The following is a 20,168-nucleotide window of genomic DNA, read 5'->3' as shown; positions in this document are numbered from 1 at the left end:
GTAATTCCTAAACCCTTCCTCCAATTTGGATGTACATACCCTCAAATTAAACCTGAGAGTGTGCACTTTCAGCCCATATCCATTATAGAACTATAGATTTAATATTTTTTGGTAAATACCTGAAAAAAAAAACTAAAATTGTGCCTGTGTCCATATATATATATATATATATATATATATATATATATAAAAAACTGTATATAGCACCGTCAATTTACGCAGCACTTTACATATATATTGTACATTTACATCAGTCCCTAACCCTCAAGGGGCGTACAATCTAAAGTCCCTAACTTACATTCATACATACTAAGGCCAATTTAAACATGAGCCAACTCACCTATCAGCATGTCTTTGGAGTGTGGAAGGAAACTGGAGTACCCGGAGGAAACCCACGCCCCAAGCCAACGACCCTAGTACTGCCTATGTTATATATATATATATAAAAATATATATATATATATATATATATATATATATATATATATATATATATATATATATATATATATATATATATATATATATATATATATAATCGAAAATCAATCAATCCTAATGTACTGATGGACTATATCATTTCTTGAGACCCTAAAATGCCAGGACAGTGGAAATACCCCCCAAATGACACCTTTGTGGAAAGTAGTCAGTCTGAGGTATTTTAGTAAGAGGCATGGCACGTTTTCATTAAGTTGTAATTTTTTGTCAGTTTTTTGACAATTTTTTGTCACCAGATACCATATACTGTCACCAGTGCAATACAGCGTCATCATATGACTGGTGTGGTGATGATCAAGGATACTGACTAGTGACAGTATGCTAGAAAAAAAATAATTTATACACATTTCTCTTGCAATGTTTTTACATACTGCAACCAGAGCAGTGCATCATTACCATTGCGACACTATACTACTTTGGAGGCGGTGGTCTGGATTTTTTTTTTATTTTAACACTGATTGCGTAGAACAGTGATAATCACTATTCTAAGCAACCGTTTTTATGAATGGAATCCTTTCATGTGCCATTATGTTCAATTGTGATAGCTGTGGATGGTCACAGCTATTAAATGGTACACGTTTGGTGTGACTGGACCTCTCTGTACCATGTGATCACTGTGACCAGTCACAGAGATCACAATGAATGTCTATGAAAGCCATTAATTGCGCATATTTGACAGGTGATCGCTGTGATTGGGCCTTAACCACTTCAAGTCCGGACACTTTCACTTCCAGTCCAGGCCAATTTTCAGCTTTCTTCTCTGGCACACTTTGAATGACACTCAGTCATGCAACACTGTACCCATAAGACATTTTTATAATTTTTTTGAGACGGAGAGCTTTATTTTTGTGGTATTTGATCATCACTGGATTTTTTATTTTTTGGTATATACATTTAAAAAAAGTGAATATGTGGAAAAGAAAAAAACATTTTTTTTTCTTACTTTGTTGTAAAATTTTGAAAATAATAATCTTTCTTCATATATTTAGGCCAAAATGTGTAGCTACATTGTATATTATTTAGTCTGTGTGAAAGTTATAGAGTCTACAAACTATGGGATATATATCTGAAAATTGATCAGCTGAGACCCTAAAAAGCCAGACGCTGGAATGAGGCATGGCGGTCATCAGGATGCTGGTATGAGGCCTGGCGGTCATCAGGATGCTGGTATGAGGCCTGGCGGTCATCAGGATGCTGGTATGAGGCCTGGCGGTCATCAGGATGCTGGTATGAGGCCTGGCGGTCATCAGGATGCTGGTATGAGGCCTGGCGGTCATCAGGATGCTGGTATGAGGCCTGGCGGTCATCAGGATGCTGGTATGAGGCCTGGCGGTCATCAGGATGCTGGTATGAGGCCTGGCGGTCATCAGGATGCTGGTATGAGGCCTGGCGGTCATCAGGATGCTGGTATGAGGCCTGGCGGTCATCAGGATGCTGGTATGAGGCCTGGCGGTCATCAGGATGCTGGTATGAGGTCTGGCGGTCATCAGGATGCTGGTATGAGGCCTGGCGGTCATCAGGATGCTGGTATGAGGTCTGGCGGTCATCAGGATGCTGGTATGAGGTCTGGCGGTCATCAGGATGCTGGTATGAGGTCTGGCGGTCATCAGGATGCTGGTATGAGGTCTGGCGGTCATCAGGATGCTGGTATGAGGTCTGGCGGTCATCAGGATGCTGGTATGAGGTCTGGCGGTCATCAGGATGCTGGTATGAGGTCTGGCGGTCATCAGGATGCTGGTATGAGGTCTGGCGGTCATCAGGATGCTGGTATGAGGTCTGGCGGTCATCAGGATGCTGGTATGGGAAATAGCCTTGATCAGGATGCTGGTATGGGGTATAGCATGGATGAGGACATTGGTATGGTGTATGGCAGTGATCAGGATGCTGGTATGACATATGGGGTGATCAGAATTCTGATATGGGTTTTTGCGGTGATCAGGATGCTGGTATGGCATATGGGGTGATTAGAATGCTGGCATAAAGGTGATCAGGGTGCTGGTATGGGGTATGGCGGTGATCAGGACATTGGTATGGTGTATGGCGAAGTTTTTGCGAGCACTGGGACAGGTAAAAGGGGCTGGCAGCATTATTTATTAGGGACTACACTGGGGGAAATGATCACGGACACTGAGGTGGCTGGCACTGCAGTATGAGTGTACATGCAAGCTGACAGCCTGCTGTATACTTGCAGGCTTCAGCATTGCCGAGAAATGATGCTTGCTTTCATTCTCTATTGTTTACTATGTGATTGCTGTGTAAAATACCATGTGTCACCCAGAAACAACAGTAGTGTGATCCGCTGGGTCTGGGTGACACTCGGATAGCCAGCCTCCCGGGTGCGCACTCTGTGAACCATGCACGCGTGAGATTCCAATGAGGGCTAACAAACAGGTATGTTAGCCTGCTTCTGCACTGCTTCCCATCTGCCGTTTATAGGCAATGGACAGACGGGAAGCGGTTAGAGTCACTATGGAGGTGCAAATGTGATCAGCTGTGACACCAGCCATCCTAGGGTATGAAAATTAAGCTAACAGCTGACACAGGGCCTACGGTGACAAGTTTTGAGCTTGCATTGATGGGATCAGTTTGAGGTACTTTAGAGATCTTTCAAATGTGAAAGGCACAGGTGACCTCCTTCGGACAAGGAATACGTATACAGATCCTGTTCTAAGCCCACCTGAGTGCGCCCACCAGGAAGCTGTCACTGTGCCGTGCCCATCTTAAAGCAGATATCCACCCAAAAGATGAAGTTGTGCTTTAAGCCTTTGTCCCCCAATACCCATTAAGGATTGGCACCTTTGGGGAGCGGGTAACTGAATCTGACAGGTGCCCACTCCCACTGCGATCGCCTAGGTGATCAGAAGCGGAAGTTGTCGTCCACCCCTCCCTCCCCGTAGTCTTCTGTGACACGTAACAGGTCCCAGAAGACTACCGGGCCATTTACAAAGCGCAGCACATCTCGCGCATGTGCAGTGAGCACTCGGCTGTGAAGCCGCAAGCTGTCACAGCCGTGTGCCACACTGAAGATGCCAGCGCCTGGGAGAGAAGACGGTCGGTGAAACCAGCGGTGATGAGGACACCACTGGACAGGTAAGTGTCTATATTTTAAAAGTCAGCAGCTAAAGTTTCTGTAGCTGCTGACTTTTTTTTTTCCTCTTCAGGTGGAACCTAAATATGGGTTTAGTACAGGGCAGGGAATGCCTCAGCCATTTAGGATGGGCACAGTACATATGACAGCTTCCTGGTGGGCTGACTCAGGTGGGTTCAGACTAAGATCCAAACATGCCTGAGCTCATCCCGACTTTAAGGGTTAGTTCATGTTTACCAAAAAACTGCCTATGCAGAAAAGGAAATTTGCAGATAAAAACAAACTGTGCAGCTCTGACTATATTTAAATAATGTCCTTGTTATTGGTGTAAGCCATTAATGTACTTCCTGAAGAGTGAGCTCTCAAAACACTGAGCTCACAGCTACTGCATCAAGGAAGGGAAAGAACATGTGAAAGACTGAGGCCACGTTCACACCATACATGCAGAAAAACTGATGGAAACTGGCATGCAGGTTTCACTAGCAGAGACATCAGTTTTCGTGCGCTTCAATGAATTTAATACACGTAGCAAATTCCTGCACGTGGTACTAGTATTGTGGTGTGAACAAGGCACATAGAGAACAATTTATTTTGCTGTACCCTTGCAGAATGCGCGCAGAAAAACTGACATCTCTGCACCATGGTGTGAACGAGGCCTTAATCAGAGAAAAAGCTCACTCCTGTGATGGAGGTGAGCAGTAACAACTAGGTCTCACTCATGAGGTTCAGAAATGGCACCCAACTCTAAAGTATATAACACCTATGACTCAAATATAAAAAATGCAGACACTTCACTTAGATCAACACAATTGATCAAATATGTACCACAATGTGAGTCTGTGTGTTATAACAAATACAATCCAACTATACAAAAGTAAACATCCACAATGTGATCCTGTGTGTTAAACCAAGAAACAATATGATGTTCAGTTATACAAAATAAAGATCAATGCCAAACATCCCATCACTAAGCGGAAAATTCATGCACCTGTCATTCTTCCTCTTCATACATTTGCATGTATGCACCACCACATGAGTAAAAAATGCACACTCACTAGAAGGATATGCCCTATTTAATTAAAGCAGACCTACACCTCATCTGAGCACCACAAATGCCATTTACTTCATTTTTAATATTCAAAGCCAACTCCCCCATCCATCAATGTCTTCATGCTTTAACTTGCTAAGAAATCACTTTGAAAAACACTCCCCCCTAGCATTTCTGGCTGTGGCCTTCCTGAGTAAGGGCAGATGATTCATGTTGCATTTACTTCCTGGAAGCCATCTGCTGTTAGATCAGCATGCAGGCAGGAAGGTGTGCTTAGATGAGAAAACCCCTCCTGAAGACTCCCGGGGTGTATGACATCATTTGCCTAGGCCTGGAAACCAAGAACTAACTGGAGAAATGAAAAAATGTTTTAAACAAATAAATATATATTTTCCTATTTACTAATTCTAGCAGCATAAGGATTAAAAATAGTCAATGTTGTTTGAGAGAGTGAAGTTCCGCTTTACAAAAGGTCATTATGTATTTTATACTGATGTATCACTGTGTATCATGGTCACTTTCAAAACCGCGGTTTACTTCTTGTTGTTTAGACCAGCTGTGTCATGCACTCTAAATTTGCTAAACAAGATGCCAAAGGATAACACAGTACAGTATTTAAAAGGAAAAAAAAGGGAAAATCCACCAATAAATGAAACTACACTGCTCAAGAAAATAAAAGGAACACTTTGAAAACACATCAGATCTCAATGGGGAAAAAATATCATACTGGATATCTATATTGATATGGACTGGGTAATGTGTTAGGAACATAAGGATGCCCCATTGTTTGATGGAAATGAAAATGATCAACCTACCGGAGGACTGAATTCAAAGATAGCATGAAAATCAAACTGAAAAAATGATGCAACAGGCTAGTCCATTTTGCTGAAATTTCATTGCAGCAACTCAAAAATGGTACTCAGTAGTTTGTATGGCCCCCTCATGCTTGTATGCATGCCTGACAACGTCGGGGAATGCTCCTAATGAGACGATGGATGGTGTCCTGGGTTATTTCCTCCCAGATCTGGACCAGAACATCACTGAGCTCCTGGACAGTTTGAGGTGCAACCTGGCAACATCGGATGACCAAAACATGATAATTCAGAGGTGTTCTACTGGATTTAGGTCAGGCGAGCGTGGGGGACAGTCAATAGCATCAATTCCTTCATCCTCCAGGAACTGCCTGCATACTCTCACCATATGAGGCCAGGCATTGTCGTGCACCAGGAGGAACCCAGGACCCACTGAACTAGTGTAGAGTCTGACAATGGGTCCAAGGATTTCATCCTTATACCTAATGGGAGTCAGGATGCCATTGCCTAGCCTGTAGAGGTCTGTGCGTCCCTCCATGGATATGCCTCCCCAGACCATCACTGACCCACCACCTAAACGGTCATGCTGAACAATGTTATAGGCAGCATAATGTTCTCCACGGCTTCTCTAGACCCTTTAAAGTCTGTTATATGCTCAGGGTAAAAAAAAAAAAAATTTTGAAGAAAAACAATATTTTTTTACTTTCAGCTATAAACAAATTATAGTAAACTCAGTTAGTTATAAATTTAAGCCAAAAAGTATTTTGCTACGTTTTTGGTAAAAAAAAATCCCAATAAGTGTATATTGATTGCTTTGTGTGAAAGTTATAGCAATATACAAACTATGGTATAGATATTGCAATTTACGCCATTTTTTTGCTATACAGCGCTGCGCTAGTTTAACGGACAATTGCGCGGTCATGTAACACGGTACATACATGAAATTTATGTCCTTTTTTCACACAAATAGAGCTTTCTTTTGGTGGTATTTGATCACCTGTGCACTTTTTATTTTTAGCACAATAAACAAAAAAAGTTTTGAGAAAAACTTTTTTTAAAAAAACAAAACGATATTTTCTCATTTCTGTCATAAAAAATATCCAAAAAAACTAAAATTTCGTCAAATTTAGGCCAAAATGTATTCTGCTACATGTTTTTGGTTAAAAAAATTCTGACTGCCCATCACATTTCTTGAGGTGCTAAAATACAAGGATAGTACAAACACCCTCAAATGACCTCTTTTCGGAAAGTAGACACACTAAGCTATCTGCTGAGAGGCATATTGAGTCCATGGAAGATTTATTTTTTTTTCACAAGTTTCTGGAAAATGACAAAAACATTTTTTTTTTTTTTACACAAAGTTGTAATTTAAATTATTTATTTCTCACACAAGCCATGGGTATATGTGGAATTACACCCCAAAATACATTCTGCTACTTGTACCGAGTATGGGGATACCACATGAGAGACTTTTTGGGAGCCTAGCCACATACAGGAGCCTGAAATCCAATGACCACTTTGAAAGCCTGAAGGTGCGTAACTTCCTCATTACACTTCCTCACTACCTATCACAGTTTCAAAGGCCCTGACATGCCAGGATAGCGCCAAACCCCCCCAAATGACCCCTTTCTGGAAAGTAGACACCCCAAGGAATTTAAAAAGAGGCATGGTGAGTATTTTGCAGATCTCATTTTTTCTCACAAGGTTTTGAAATATAAAAAAAGAATAAAAAAAAGTTTTTGTTTTTTTTCTTCATTTTCCAAAAACTTGTGGCAACAAATGAGAACTGAAAAATACTTACCATGCGTATTATCAAATTTCTTGGGGTGTCTACTTTCCAAAAAGGGGTATTTGTGGGGGGTTGGTGCTATCCTGGCATTTCAGGGCCTCCGAAACTGCGATAGGTAGTCAGGAAGTGTAATGAGGAAATAAAGCCTTTAAAAGCCTGAAGGTGCTTATTGGATTTTGGGGTCCTGTACTTGGCTAGACTGCCAAAATGTCTCTCACATGTGGTACCCCCATACTCGGGAGAAGTAGCAGAATGTATTTTGGGGAGTAATTCCACATATACCCATGGCATGTGTGAGCAGTAAATCATTTAAGTGACAATTTTGTGTAAAAAAAAAAAAAAAATTATTTTTTTTTGTAATTTTCCAAAAACTTGTGTTAAAAAAATTAATTCTTCTATTGATTCAAAATGCCTCTCAGCAAAGAGTTGGGGGTGTCTACTTTCCAAACATGGGTCGTTTTGGAGGGTGAGGGCGTTTTATGCCCAGCATTAGAAGTTTATGCCACATATCATTCACTCTTCTAACTACCTGAAGATCAAGCCTTTTCTGACACTTTTTGTGCACATGAAAAAAAATCTGTATTTTGTGCTAGGAAATTAATTTAAACCCCCAACATTATTTTTTTTTTAAGGAGACACCCTTGTGAATAAAATGGTGGGTACTACAATTTTTTATGGCACATAGTACTCGCACAGAGATTTTTCAAATACAAATTTTGAAAAAAATACACTTTTTTTACTTTTAATGCACAAAAACACAATATATTGGCTTATTATTTGGTAAAATATAAAAGATGACAGTATGCCGAGTAAATAGATACCAAACATGACATGCTTTAAAACTGCGCATGCCCCGTGCAATGGCGACAAACTGCATACATTTTTAATATCCATAGGCAACGCTTTAAAAGCTACCATTTTAGATTTACAGATGAGGTCTAGTGTTAGAATTACTGCCCTTGATCTGACGTTCACAGCGATACCTCACATGCATGGTGCAACCACTGTTTATATACTGTGCACACAGGTGTGCGTGCATGGGAGGGGCGAGTATTTTATTTTTTAAGTTATTTTAATTTTTTTTGTACCTTTAATTTTTTTTTTTTATCACTTTTAATGCTATCACAGGGAATGCAAATATCCCCTATAACTTCAATGGGCATTGTCATATATTCTTTTTTGAGAAATCTGGGGTCTATCAGACTCTGGATATCTCCTCTGCCCTTACATTATCTAATCAAGCCAAGATCAGTGTGATCAGATGCTTTCCCAATTTACAAATGGCGCTGTTTATATCCTGCGAAACTGAAGTGATGAAATGCTCGTAGCTTCCGATTTCTTAGACTATAGAGATGATTGGCACCACTCTGGTCTCCAATCAGCTCTATGGTCAGCTGGCAGAAACACCGGCTGCATTCTTAGGCTCCCCCAATGGCACGGGACTGCCCGAGAAGGCCGTGGAAGGCAGCGGGGGGGGGGAGGCATAATCTCCCGCTGCTTGTAAAAGCAATCCTGCAGCTAATTAGCCACTAGGATTGCTTTTACATGAAAGCCGATCACCGGCTGAAAAAAATTATACCAGGATGATGCCTGCAGCTGTAGGCATCATCCTGGTATAACCATTAAAAGTCCAGTGATGTACCAGTACATCGCTGATCCTTGTTGGCTATATATGCTATGTTCTTTTTTTTTTCTATGCAGCCTGTGGGCTGAATGAAAAAAAAAAAGAAGAAATCTCTTGTGTGGAATGCCCACCATTAGAATATACCGCCCTGCATCCACCCACTATTAATGGTGGGCACACATTAGGTCGCACTTTGCCACATGCGCCAGTTCCAAGATTGAACAAATGTTTAAATAGCGGTATGCTTGAATAAAAACTGTCCACGTATAAGTGGTACCCCATATGGAAAAAGGATGACGCCAAGTCCCAAACTATCTTGCCACTACTCCCCATGTAGTCTGGGCATCCGGGGGGCTCCACGTGACTATCTTTTCCCTCATAAATCCGAAACTTATAAGTATAGCCTGTTGCCCTCTCACAGGTCTTCTACATCTTGACCCCATATCTGGCACGCTTGCTGGGGAGAAATTGTTTGAATGCAAGGCGGCCAGAAAAATGAATCAGGGACTCATCAATGCAGATGTTTTGCCGGGAAGTATAGACATCTGCAAATTTTTGGTTAAGGTGATTTACGAGGGGCTGAAATTTGTGGAGCCGGTCAAATTCAGGGTCACCCCGAGGACGACAGAGTGTATTGTTGAAATGCCTAAAACACATTATACTCTCATATCTATGCCTGGCCATGGCAGCAGAGAACACAGGCATATGATGAATCGGGTCTGTGGACAAATACAACTGGAATTCTTTTTTTTTAGTATTGCCCATGTTGATGGTTAGGCCTAAAAGAAATGTAAATTCAAAAACCGTAATGAGTTTCCATGCGACTGGTCTGGCAAGGTTTGAATTTGGGTTGGCAGCGATAAATTGTTATGCATATAAATTGCTTTGATCCACAATCAACGGATACAGATATTCTATGAAAAACAGCTCCAAAAATCAAGGGGAGGAGATAAATTTGCTATTTCCACCTGAATTCCGGGTTGGGCAGTGAATGGGGGAAGTATGGGTGCTGCAGAATTTGTGGGCTGTCAATCAGGATTTGCAAGCACATCTGGAAGGATACTAGGGGCTCTACAGGCCTGTGTTATGCTTGCCACCGCACCAGCTTGTACTGCACTTATGGGACTCGCCACGTCACCAAGTCATACTGCAGTGCTGGTATTATTATTATAATACAGGATTTATATAGCGCAACAGTTTGCTCAGCGCTGCAATATAACAGGAGACAATACAGTTCAATACAAGAGGGTTAGGAGGGCCTGATCCTGGGAGCTTACAATCTAAGAGATATGTGAAAGACCAGGATGTACTAGGCCACTAGTACTCGCCAGTTCACCAAAAGGTAGCGTGGCACTAGTACTGGCACTCTGCTGCATATGAGAGTCATCAAAGTTTACTGACATGTGCTAACAGAGATCAGGCCTGATTCTGCGAACACTGCGGTTTTGTGTGTAATATATCAAGTAACAGTGACCTACTGACACTGCACTTGCAGGGGGAGAAGAGGGGGGAAGGGGTAAGCATAGAGGCAAAACGCAGGTGCTGGCAGGTGCCGGGGCTGATCCTGCTAACGCTGCGTTTTTGGGGACGCTATACTAATGTGAATGCTGGTATAGTGCTGATCTGGTCAAAAATATTGATCCGTTCAGACACTATACTAGCAATGGAGGTTTATTGTGCAAGAGCGTGTTCCTGGCAATCAAGGGGTTAAATGTGATGACTGGTGTACTGACTGGCAATCCGACTCTATCTGGGAGGGGCGTGAACACAGCGGGAGCGAGAATCACATATATACGTGATTTTGTGCACCCATGCCACCCTGTAGCAGTATTTCTGCTATAGGGCGGTCAGGAAGCGGTTAGTGTTATGTCGCTGCGTTACTTTAACTGACAATTGCGCGGTCATGCAACACTGCACCCAAATTAAATTTACGTCCTTTTTTGCCACAAATTGAGCTTTCTTTCGGTGGTATTTGATCGCTGCGCGTTTTTTTTTTTGCGCTATAAAAAAAAAGGCTGATAATTTTGAGAAAAAAAAAAACTATATTTTGGACTTTTTGCTATAAAACATGTCCAGTAAAAAAATTTTATAAATCACATTTCGTCATAAATTTCGGCCAAAATGTATTCTGCGATATGTCTTTGCTAAAAAAAAAACCCAATACGTGTAAATTAATTGGTTTATGTGAAAGTTATAGCATTTACAAATTTATTTATTTCAGGTACTTATATAGCGCCATTAATTTACGCAGCGCTTTACATATATATTGTACATTCACATCAGTCCCTAACCCTCAAGGGGCGTACAATCTAAGGTATCAAATGGCAGTATAGATACTGGATTTTAAATTTTTTTATATACTAATAATGGCGGCGATCAGCGACATATGGCAGGACTGCGGCGGACATTCTGACACTGGGGGGAACTGACTTGGGGTCACTGACATCCCCAGTGACACCAATACAGTGATCAGTGCAAAAAAAAACGCTGACACTGTACTAATGGCACTGAGGAAGGGGTTAATTTTTTAGGCAAAGGGTTAACTGTGTGAGGGGAGTGTTTTACTAGTGGGCAGGGGGTGTGTACTTCACAGGAACACACTGATCCCTAGAGCTAAACTCCACTCTCAGGAACAGTGTGTTGGGAACAGACAAGCAGCAGAGCTGCATTGAAAACAATGCAGCTGTGCTCTGTGTCACCGTTTGTCGGCAATCGTCGGGACCCGGCAGGTAACGACTGGCTGGGACCCGGTGATTGACACCCGCGGCCACGATCGGCGGCGCGAGTAGGGCGGTCGGGCGCGCCCAGTTTTGCAAAATTACGTTTTAAAAAGTGATTCTGCACAGCGGTGCCGCCCTGCCGCAGTATTTATACTGTGACTGGTAGGCAAACAGTTAAAGATAACCTCAGACCTTCCAAAATGCCCAGAATACACTGAAAAACAGTAAAACATTTAACTATTTCAGACATTTTGAGAGAAATAGAGAGAGCAGAAGCAGAGAGAGCAGTATGTGTTGAGATTAGGTGTCTTTTCTTTTTTTTTTATTTGTGGTGTTCGGATGTGTTCCAGCTCATTTCTGTGCAGAAATTATTGTAGCAGTGCCTAACATTTTCTTTCATGCGAAACCTCAAAGTATGGTGTACCAGGTCCATTTGAGTACCGGGAAAACACTTTGCAAGCATTTTTCATGATGAAAAAATGGCTCTGGACAGCATCTGGAAATGGAAGCGTTAAAAAATTTTTTGCAAATGCTTATAAACACGGTTAGCCACATTTAGAAGCGTTTTGCGTTTAAAACGTTGATAAAATCTACTGCTGAAAGCAAGTTTTCTGCATTAAAAAAAAAACCTGTAAACTCAACTGTCTGTAAACAATGATGTGTGCATGGACACATGGGATGCTGAAAAAAACTGAACAGCTCCTGAACGTGAGTTTGTCAGCTGCAGTGTACATGAGCCCTGTCAGCCTTGCAATGTCTCATGGGATTTGTAGTTCAACAGCTGGGGGGGTTGCAGTTTAACACCCCTGGCCTACACCTATAGGAAGGACATTATTCAACTTTGGCCAAAGCTGCAGTTCATGTTTACCTACAGAGCCCTCCTCTTAGGCCTTGTACACATGGTACTGATGTTTGACCATTACTGTTTTTTTTTAACATAATTTCAAGCGCTTGCTTTGCGCGTATATCTGCATTCACACATTTGCGTGCACAATATATTCTTAAGAAGAACCAATCTTTATGTTCATATGCGCGTAGGTGGCGTAAATTACTGACCAAAAAATGAAGATTTTTCTATTACGCGCATGTGTGCAAAGGCACATTGTAAATAATGTATATACAAAGAGGGGGTGCAGCGCTACTAAACTCAACAATGACAAAAATGCATATATGAAGTGACAAAGTGCAAATAAAGAGGCCACTAGATGGTGGTCAAAGGTGCTAAAGGGTGTTGACTCCATTAAAAGTCCAGAGAGAAGAAGTGCTGATGAGATTTCAGATGATCTCAGGGTGTCCAGTGATATGGACCGTGGATCTTGGTGATAAATGAGATTGCGCACTCACCAGATACGCAATTCAAATACGCATAAATAGTAGTAAGCCTCTGGTCATCCAGATAGGTCTGGTCAGATCAGGTCCAATTGATCCTCATTCCCTGGTGGTGTTATCACTCATGGGGGATTCCCACTCAATGGATACAGCCTGCTCCCATGTGGTCTCCTCACAAAGAATATGACTGGTTCTGCAAACGTGATTGGCTTCTCAGCGGCTCGGTCTCCATGACTGAAGCGATATCCCGGACAAAGCAGACCCGACAAAAGACGACACCGACCAGCTCCTTGCGACTCCAGATAGGGCAAGGAGCCGGTCGGTGTCATCTTTTGTCGGGTGTGCTTTGTCCGGGATATCGCTTCAGTCATGGAGACCGAGCCGCTGACATGACCAGAGGCTTACTACTATTTATGCGCATTTGAATTGTGTATCTGGTGAGTGCGCAATCTCATTATTTATCACCAAGATCCACAGTCCATATCACTGTACACCCTGAGACCATCTGAAATCTCATCAGCACTTCTCTCTGGACTTTTAACAGAGTCAACACCCTTTAGCACCTTTGACCACCATCTAGTGACCTCTTTATTTGCACTTTGTCACTTCATATATGCATTTTTGTCATTGTTGAGTTTAGTAGTGCTGCACCCCCTCTTTGTATATGTGTTTTAGAAGGTTTATGGGTACTTTTTTTGGTGTACAGCTGCTTATACATTTGGAATTATTTTAGCGCTCGCTTACTCGTTTTGTTACATTGTAAATAATGGGCTACATTTTACCTCAGTAAAACCCCCACTGTACTGAGCTTTTTCAAGCTACAGTGTGCAAGAGGCCTCATCTTCACAGACAGTTTTTTGAGGGAAAGGTCAACTAACCCTTTCAAGAGGGTTCTACATTCCCATAGACTTGTATAGAGGTACAAAAGCAGCTTGCTGTGAACTGACACAGGCCCATACGCCCACTGATATCTGTGCCAGTTATCACCAGAGGCATGCCTTGGTTGAAGTCGCTGTGGGAGACATTGAAATCTAGGGGTTCAGTTCCCCCTCAAGTATGAGGAGTACACCGCCATGCCAGGCTCTGGTTGGTCTGCCCTCACCCCAGAAATCACACACTACCAGAATACGAGCTCGGTCTGCTCTGCTCTCATCCTGAGGTAAAGCTCCAGCTACAACCACATCACCCCACCCACAGCACCGGAACTCCAGCCAGAGCCAGAACACAACTGCTCACTTAGCCCGCCCCGTATGACGCCATGACACCCCAGCGGGCCCTCAGCCGACGTATCCCGTACATCCCCCCACCTCACCGCGTCCGAATGGAAACTTACGCCTGCCTGCGAGCGATCAGCCGGTGCATGGGGGTAGCCATGTTGCTGAAGGCCAGACGCTGCCCCGTTGCATGCTGGGCACTGTCAGCCCGGGCTACTGAAGAGCGCGACTTCTAGGTACGTCGATGCTCCGGCGGCCATATTTGACACGGGCAGTCTGTTCAGTCTTATACTATGTGTCGTGTGGCTGTTTCTGAAAGTCCTCCTTATTTTGTGGCCTAATGAGTCAGGGAACTTAAAAAAACATAAATGTTAATTCATCGTGACTCAATAAAATGCTTTGGAACGTTAAAGGAAAACTTCGCCTTTTTACAAAAAATAATAAATGTACATAGTTGTTTACAGTAAATTTTTTTATCGCACCAAACATGGAGTAGATTTTACCGGCATTTCAAACGCTTGTAAACGCCCAACATTAACACACATCACCCACTCTTCCAATCACTTGAAGATGAGGCCTTTTCTGATACTCTTTGTTCAAATGAAAAAAATCAGTATTTTTTGCTAAAAAATTACTTTGAACCCCCAAACATTATATATATATATATATATATATATATATTTTTTTTTTTTTTTTTTTTTTTTAAAGTAGAGGCCCTAGAGAATAAATTGGTGGGTGTTGCAATTTTTTGTCAGACAGTACTTGTGCAGCGATTTTTAAAACGCAATTTTTTGGGAAAAAATACACCTTTTTGCATTTTAATGCACAAAAACACAATATATTGGTCAATTGTTTGGTATAATATAAAAGATGATGTTATGCCGAGTACATAGATACAAAACATGCTTTAAAACTGCACGTCCCATGCAACAACATCAAACTACATACAGTCAGGTCCATAAATATTGGGACATCGACACAATTCTAACATTTTTGGCTCTATACACCACCATAATGGATTTGAAATGAAACGAACAAGATGTGTTTTAACTGCAAACTGTCAGCTTTAATTTGAGGGTATTTACATCCAAATCAGGTGAACGGTGTAGGAATTACAACAGTTTGCATATGTGCCTTCCACTTGTTAAGGGGCCAAAAGTAATGAGACAGAATAATAATCATAAATCAAACTTTCACTTTTTAATACTTGGTTGCAAATCCTTTGCAGTCAATTACAGCCTGAAGTCTGGAACACATAGACATCACTAGACGCTGGGTTTCATCCCTGGTGATGCTCTGCCAGGCCTCTACTGCAACTGTCTTCAGTTCCTGCTTGTTCTTGGGGCATTTTCCCTTCAGTTTTGTCTTCAGCAAGTGAAATGCATGCTCAATCGGATTCAGGTCAGGTGATTGACTTGGCCATTGCATAACATTCCACTTCTTTCCCTTAAAAAACTCTGGTTGCTTTTGCAGTATGCTTTGGGTCATTGTCCATCTGCACTGTGAAGCGGCGTCCAATGAGTTGTGAAGCATTTGGCTGAATATGAGCAGATAATATTGCCCGAAACACTTCAGAATTCATCCGGCTGCTTTAGTCAGCAGTCATATCATCAATAAATACAAGAGAAGCAGTTACATTGACAGCCATACATGCCCACGCCATGACACTACCACCACCATGCTTCACTGATGAGGTGGTATGCTTAGGATCATGAGCAGTTCCTTCTCCATACTCTTCTCTTCCCATCACTCTGGTACAAGTTGATCTCGGTCTCATCTGTCCATAGGATGTTGTTCCAGAACTGTGAAGTCTTTTTTAGATGTCGTTTGGCAAACTCTAATCTGGCCTTCCTGTTTTTGAGGTTCACCAATGGTTTCCATCTTGTGGTGAACCCTCTGTATTCACTCTGGTGAAGTCTTCTCTTGATTGTTGACTTTGACACACATGCACCTACCTCCTGGAGAGTGTTCTTGATCTGGCCGACTGTTGTGAAGGGTGTTTTCTTCACCAGGGAAAGAATTCGTCGGTCATCCACCACAGTTGTTTTCCGTGGTCTTCCGGGTCTTTTGGTGTTGCTGAACTCACCGGTGCTTTCCTTCTTTTTAAGAATGTTCCAAACAGTTGTTTTGGCCACGCCTAATGTTTTTGCTATCTCTCTGATGGGTTTGTTTTGTTTTTTTAGCCTAATGATGGCTTGCTTCACTGATAGTGACAGCTCTTTGGATCTCATCTTGAGAGCTGACAGCAACCGATTCCAAATGCAAATAGCACACTTGAAATGAACTGTGGACCTTTTATCTGCTCATTGTAATTGGGATGAGGGAATAACAAACACTTGGCCATGGAACAGCTGAGAAGCCAATTGTCCCGTTACTTTTGGTCCCTTAACAAGTGGGAGGCACATATGCAAACTGTTGTAATTCCTACACCGTTCACCTGATTTGGATGTAAATACCCTCAAATTAAAGTTGACAGTCTGCAGTTAAAGCACATCTTGTTCGTTTCATTTCAAATTCATTGTGGTGGTGTATAGAGCCAAAAATGTTAGAATTGTGTCGATGTCCCAATATTTATGGACCTGACTGTACATTTTTAACAACCATAGGCAATGATTTAAAAGTCTTTACAGTCTACCACTTTAGATTTATAGAGGAGGTCTAGTGCTAGAATTACTGTCCTTGATCTAATGTTTGCGTTGATAGCTCACATGCATGGTGCAACCGCTGTTTACATATTGACTCAGGGCCAATGCATGCATACACCTTTGTGCGAGGTACAGGGGTGCTTTTTTTCTTTTTATTATTATTTATTTTGCTTTTCTTATTTTTACACTGTTCCTTTTATTTATTTATTTTTTAATCACTTTTTTTTGTCATCACAGGGAATGTAAATATCCTGTATGATAGCAATAGGCCCAAAAGGTACTCCTTTCTGAGAAATCTGGGGTCTATTAGACTGTAGATCTCTCCTCTGCCCTTAAAACATCTGATCACACAAAGAATAGTGTGATCAGATGCTTTCCTATTTTAAAAATGGCACTGTTTATATCTGGCGAAACCAAAGTGATGAAATGCTCAGAGCTTCTGGTTTCTTATATCATAGAGATGATTGGAGCCGTTCTGGTCTCTGATCAGCAGGCAGAAGCACCGGCTGCATTCCCGGGTTTCCTGGTGGGACAGGAGAGCCCAAAAAAGTTGTGGAAGTGGAAGGCGGCGAGAGGGGCATCCCCTTCTGCTGCTTTTAAAAGTAATCCTTAGGCTAATTTGCTGCTAGGATTGCTTTTACATGAAAGATGTCCATCGGCTGAAAAAACAATACCAGGATGATGCTTGTAGCTGCAAGAATCATATCGGTATAACCACTCAAAGTCCAGCGACATAGCAGTACGTCACTGGTCCTTGTTGAGAATATATATGTAATGTTCTTTTTTTTCATGCAACCTGTAGGCTGAATGAAAAAAAAAAAGAGAACCTAACAGATTCCTCCATTCACATCGATCGATGTGGATGAAGAAATCTCTGTCAGAAAAAAAGTGTGTGGTATGCCCACCATTAGAATATGCATCCAACCACTTCTAATATTGGGCATACAGGTAAATGTACTCTTTTTAATTTAGTCCTTGGGCTGAATGAAAAAAAGACCCTAAGATATTCCTCCATTCACATTGATCAATATGGATGAGGAAATCTCTGCCAGAAAATGTTTTTAAAAATATATTAAAAAATCTCAAATGAAAAATCTCATCCATCAGCACTGATTTATATTCTGAGAGCAAGACCCTGTTGCTGTCAGAATAAACAGATCAGTGCTGCAGCTGAATGGTGTTCCTGCAAAGCAAACAACAACGATTAACAATAAAACACAGTAACAATACAATATTAACTTAATAAAATAACTTTTCTATTGAAATATATACCGAAGCATAGGGGCAATCCACCCACTGACTACCCCAGGCCCCCATGCTGGGGCATATATGTTCTTTTTTAACCACTTGCCCTCCAGAGGATTACCTCAAGTTACCTTCCTGACCAAGCTATTTTTTGTTGTATGGCGCTGCGTTAATTTAACTGACAATTGAACGGTCATGCAATGCTGCACCCAAATGAAATTTATGTCCTTTTTTCCCACAAATAGAGCTTTCTTTCGGTGGTATTTGACCGCCTTTATTTTTTGCACTATAAACAAAAAAACAATGACAATTTTGAAAAACAAAACTATATTTTTTAGTTTTTGCTATAAAACATATCCAATAAAAAAATTTAAAAAATCAGATTTCGTCGAAAATTTGGGCCACAATTTATTCAACTACATGTCTTTGCTAAAAAAGACCCAAATACATGTAAATTAATTGGTTTACGTAAACGTTATAGCATCTACAATTGGCGGCATATATACTGGAATTTAAAAAAAAAATTTTATACTAGTCTGTGATCAGCGACTTATAGCAGGACTGCGGGACTGCGGCGGTCATTCTGACACTGGGGGGAACTGACTAACTGCCACTGACATCCCAATTACACTAATACAGTAATCAGTGCTAATAAAAAGCACTGACACTGTACTAATGACACTGGGCAGGAAGGGGGTTAATATCTGGGGCGATCAAAGGGTTAACTGTGTGTTGTGCTGTATTTTACATGATGTGCTGTGTGTGGTTTACTAGGGGGACAAGCTGCTTTGTATTGCTCTGCTGTGCAGAGCAAAACAAAGCAGTCTTTTCCTGCTGACAGGGTAAAGATCTATATTGTTTACACACAGACCTCTCTCCTTTCACTGTTCCTCGGAGATCGTCAGGTGCCGGTGTAGAATCTCTGGCCCAGACCCAATGATCGGCAACTGTAGCTGCAAATGGCAGCGCGCATGCACTCCCTACCCGGAAATACAAAATCACGTATATCAACGTTATTTTGTGCAGCCCTGCTGTCCTGTAGCAATAGTTCTGCTATAGGGTGGCAGGGAAGCAGTTAATTGCAGATGAATAATATTATCCAGCAGTGCTGCACACACTGACATATATATTCTGAGAGCAATATCCTGTTGTTGTCAGAATAAAGAGATCTGTACTGCAGCTGAATGGTGTTCCTGCAAAGCAAACAATGGTTAACAATAAAACAAAGTAACAATAGAACATTAACTCAATAAAACAACAACGGAATGGTGTTTCTGTAAAGCAAACAACAATGGTTAACAATAAAACAACTCTTTTTTTTAAATTAATACATTTGTTTGTTTTGTTTACTTTTTTTGTATCAACCTCTTATTTTTGGGTCTCCCAAAATGCAATTGAAAGTTTCCTGACTATCTAACATCTCTTGAGACTCTGTTGGAGAATGGTGAATATGTGCCTTAGACTGTGCCATGCGGTACCCTATACAAATACTCCATAAGTGTGTGGTAGCGATGGAAGCAGTCCTTGAGGCAGAGACCAGGTTGGCTAGGACAGGAGGTACAAAAAAAGCAGGTGTCGCATCTTATTCCATGTCTGCTACAGAAATGACATTTTCTTTGGGGTGACCTTTGGGTTGGGTTACTATAGAGGACAAAATGCCTCTCATGCAGCCAGCTAACTGCATTTGGATTTGGGGATTGGGCCACAGCACCTTCTGGAAATAAAAGGGCCGTGATGATCTCTTCTTGAAATTTTAGGAATGGCCAGTCCAGACAGCACTATATATCAACGCACAGGTGCACATATAAAATTTGAAGTGCCAAAACGCAGAAAAACTGCAAGCAAAACACGTGGGTGCTCGTGATGGGTGATCTCCAAACTGGGTGCTAGGAATCCTGAATGGCAGAAATGCCCCCTCACCTCCAAGAAGTGACCACAAGGGCCAGCTCGCCTTATAACTCCCACCACGATGCCACGTCCAGACCAAGATGTTGTACAGGGTACTTGTTCACTAGTACTTTCTGGTCACACTCCCCACAAGGCCACACCGTCAAAGATATAAGCACAGAACATTCTCCATAGTGTAACACGTTTTTTAAACAGCAAATAATAAGATAAAATGCCCACTCACATATAAAAGTAGGAAAAATCGCATT

General features: G+C 41.6%; 1 protein-coding gene across 1 annotated transcript in view; it reads right to left on the bottom strand.

Moving 5' to 3' along the window:
• The window catches only part of ZCCHC10 (zinc finger CCHC-type containing 10), a 41,568-nt gene extending 27,173 nt beyond the window's left edge, over positions 1-14,395 (bottom strand). The window contains exon 1 of the mRNA XM_089673040.1: positions 14,242-14,395. Coding sequence (XP_089529166.1) covers positions 14,242-14,282 — 41 coding nt within the window. The 5' untranslated portion in view covers positions 14,283-14,395. The remainder of the gene's footprint in view (positions 1-14,241) is intronic.
• Positions 14,396-20,168: the final 5,773 nt, after the last annotated feature.

This window comes from Staurois parvus, unplaced genomic scaffold (assembly GCF_062004578.1).
Source record: "Staurois parvus isolate SC_StPar_1 unplaced genomic scaffold, SC_StPar_1.0 ptg000133l, whole genome shotgun sequence".
In the NCBI taxonomy this organism is placed as follows: Eukaryota; Metazoa; Chordata; class Amphibia; order Anura; family Ranidae; genus Staurois; species Staurois parvus.
Note: the sequence above shows the minus strand (reverse complement) of the source record. Positions and strands in the feature narration are given on the sequence as shown.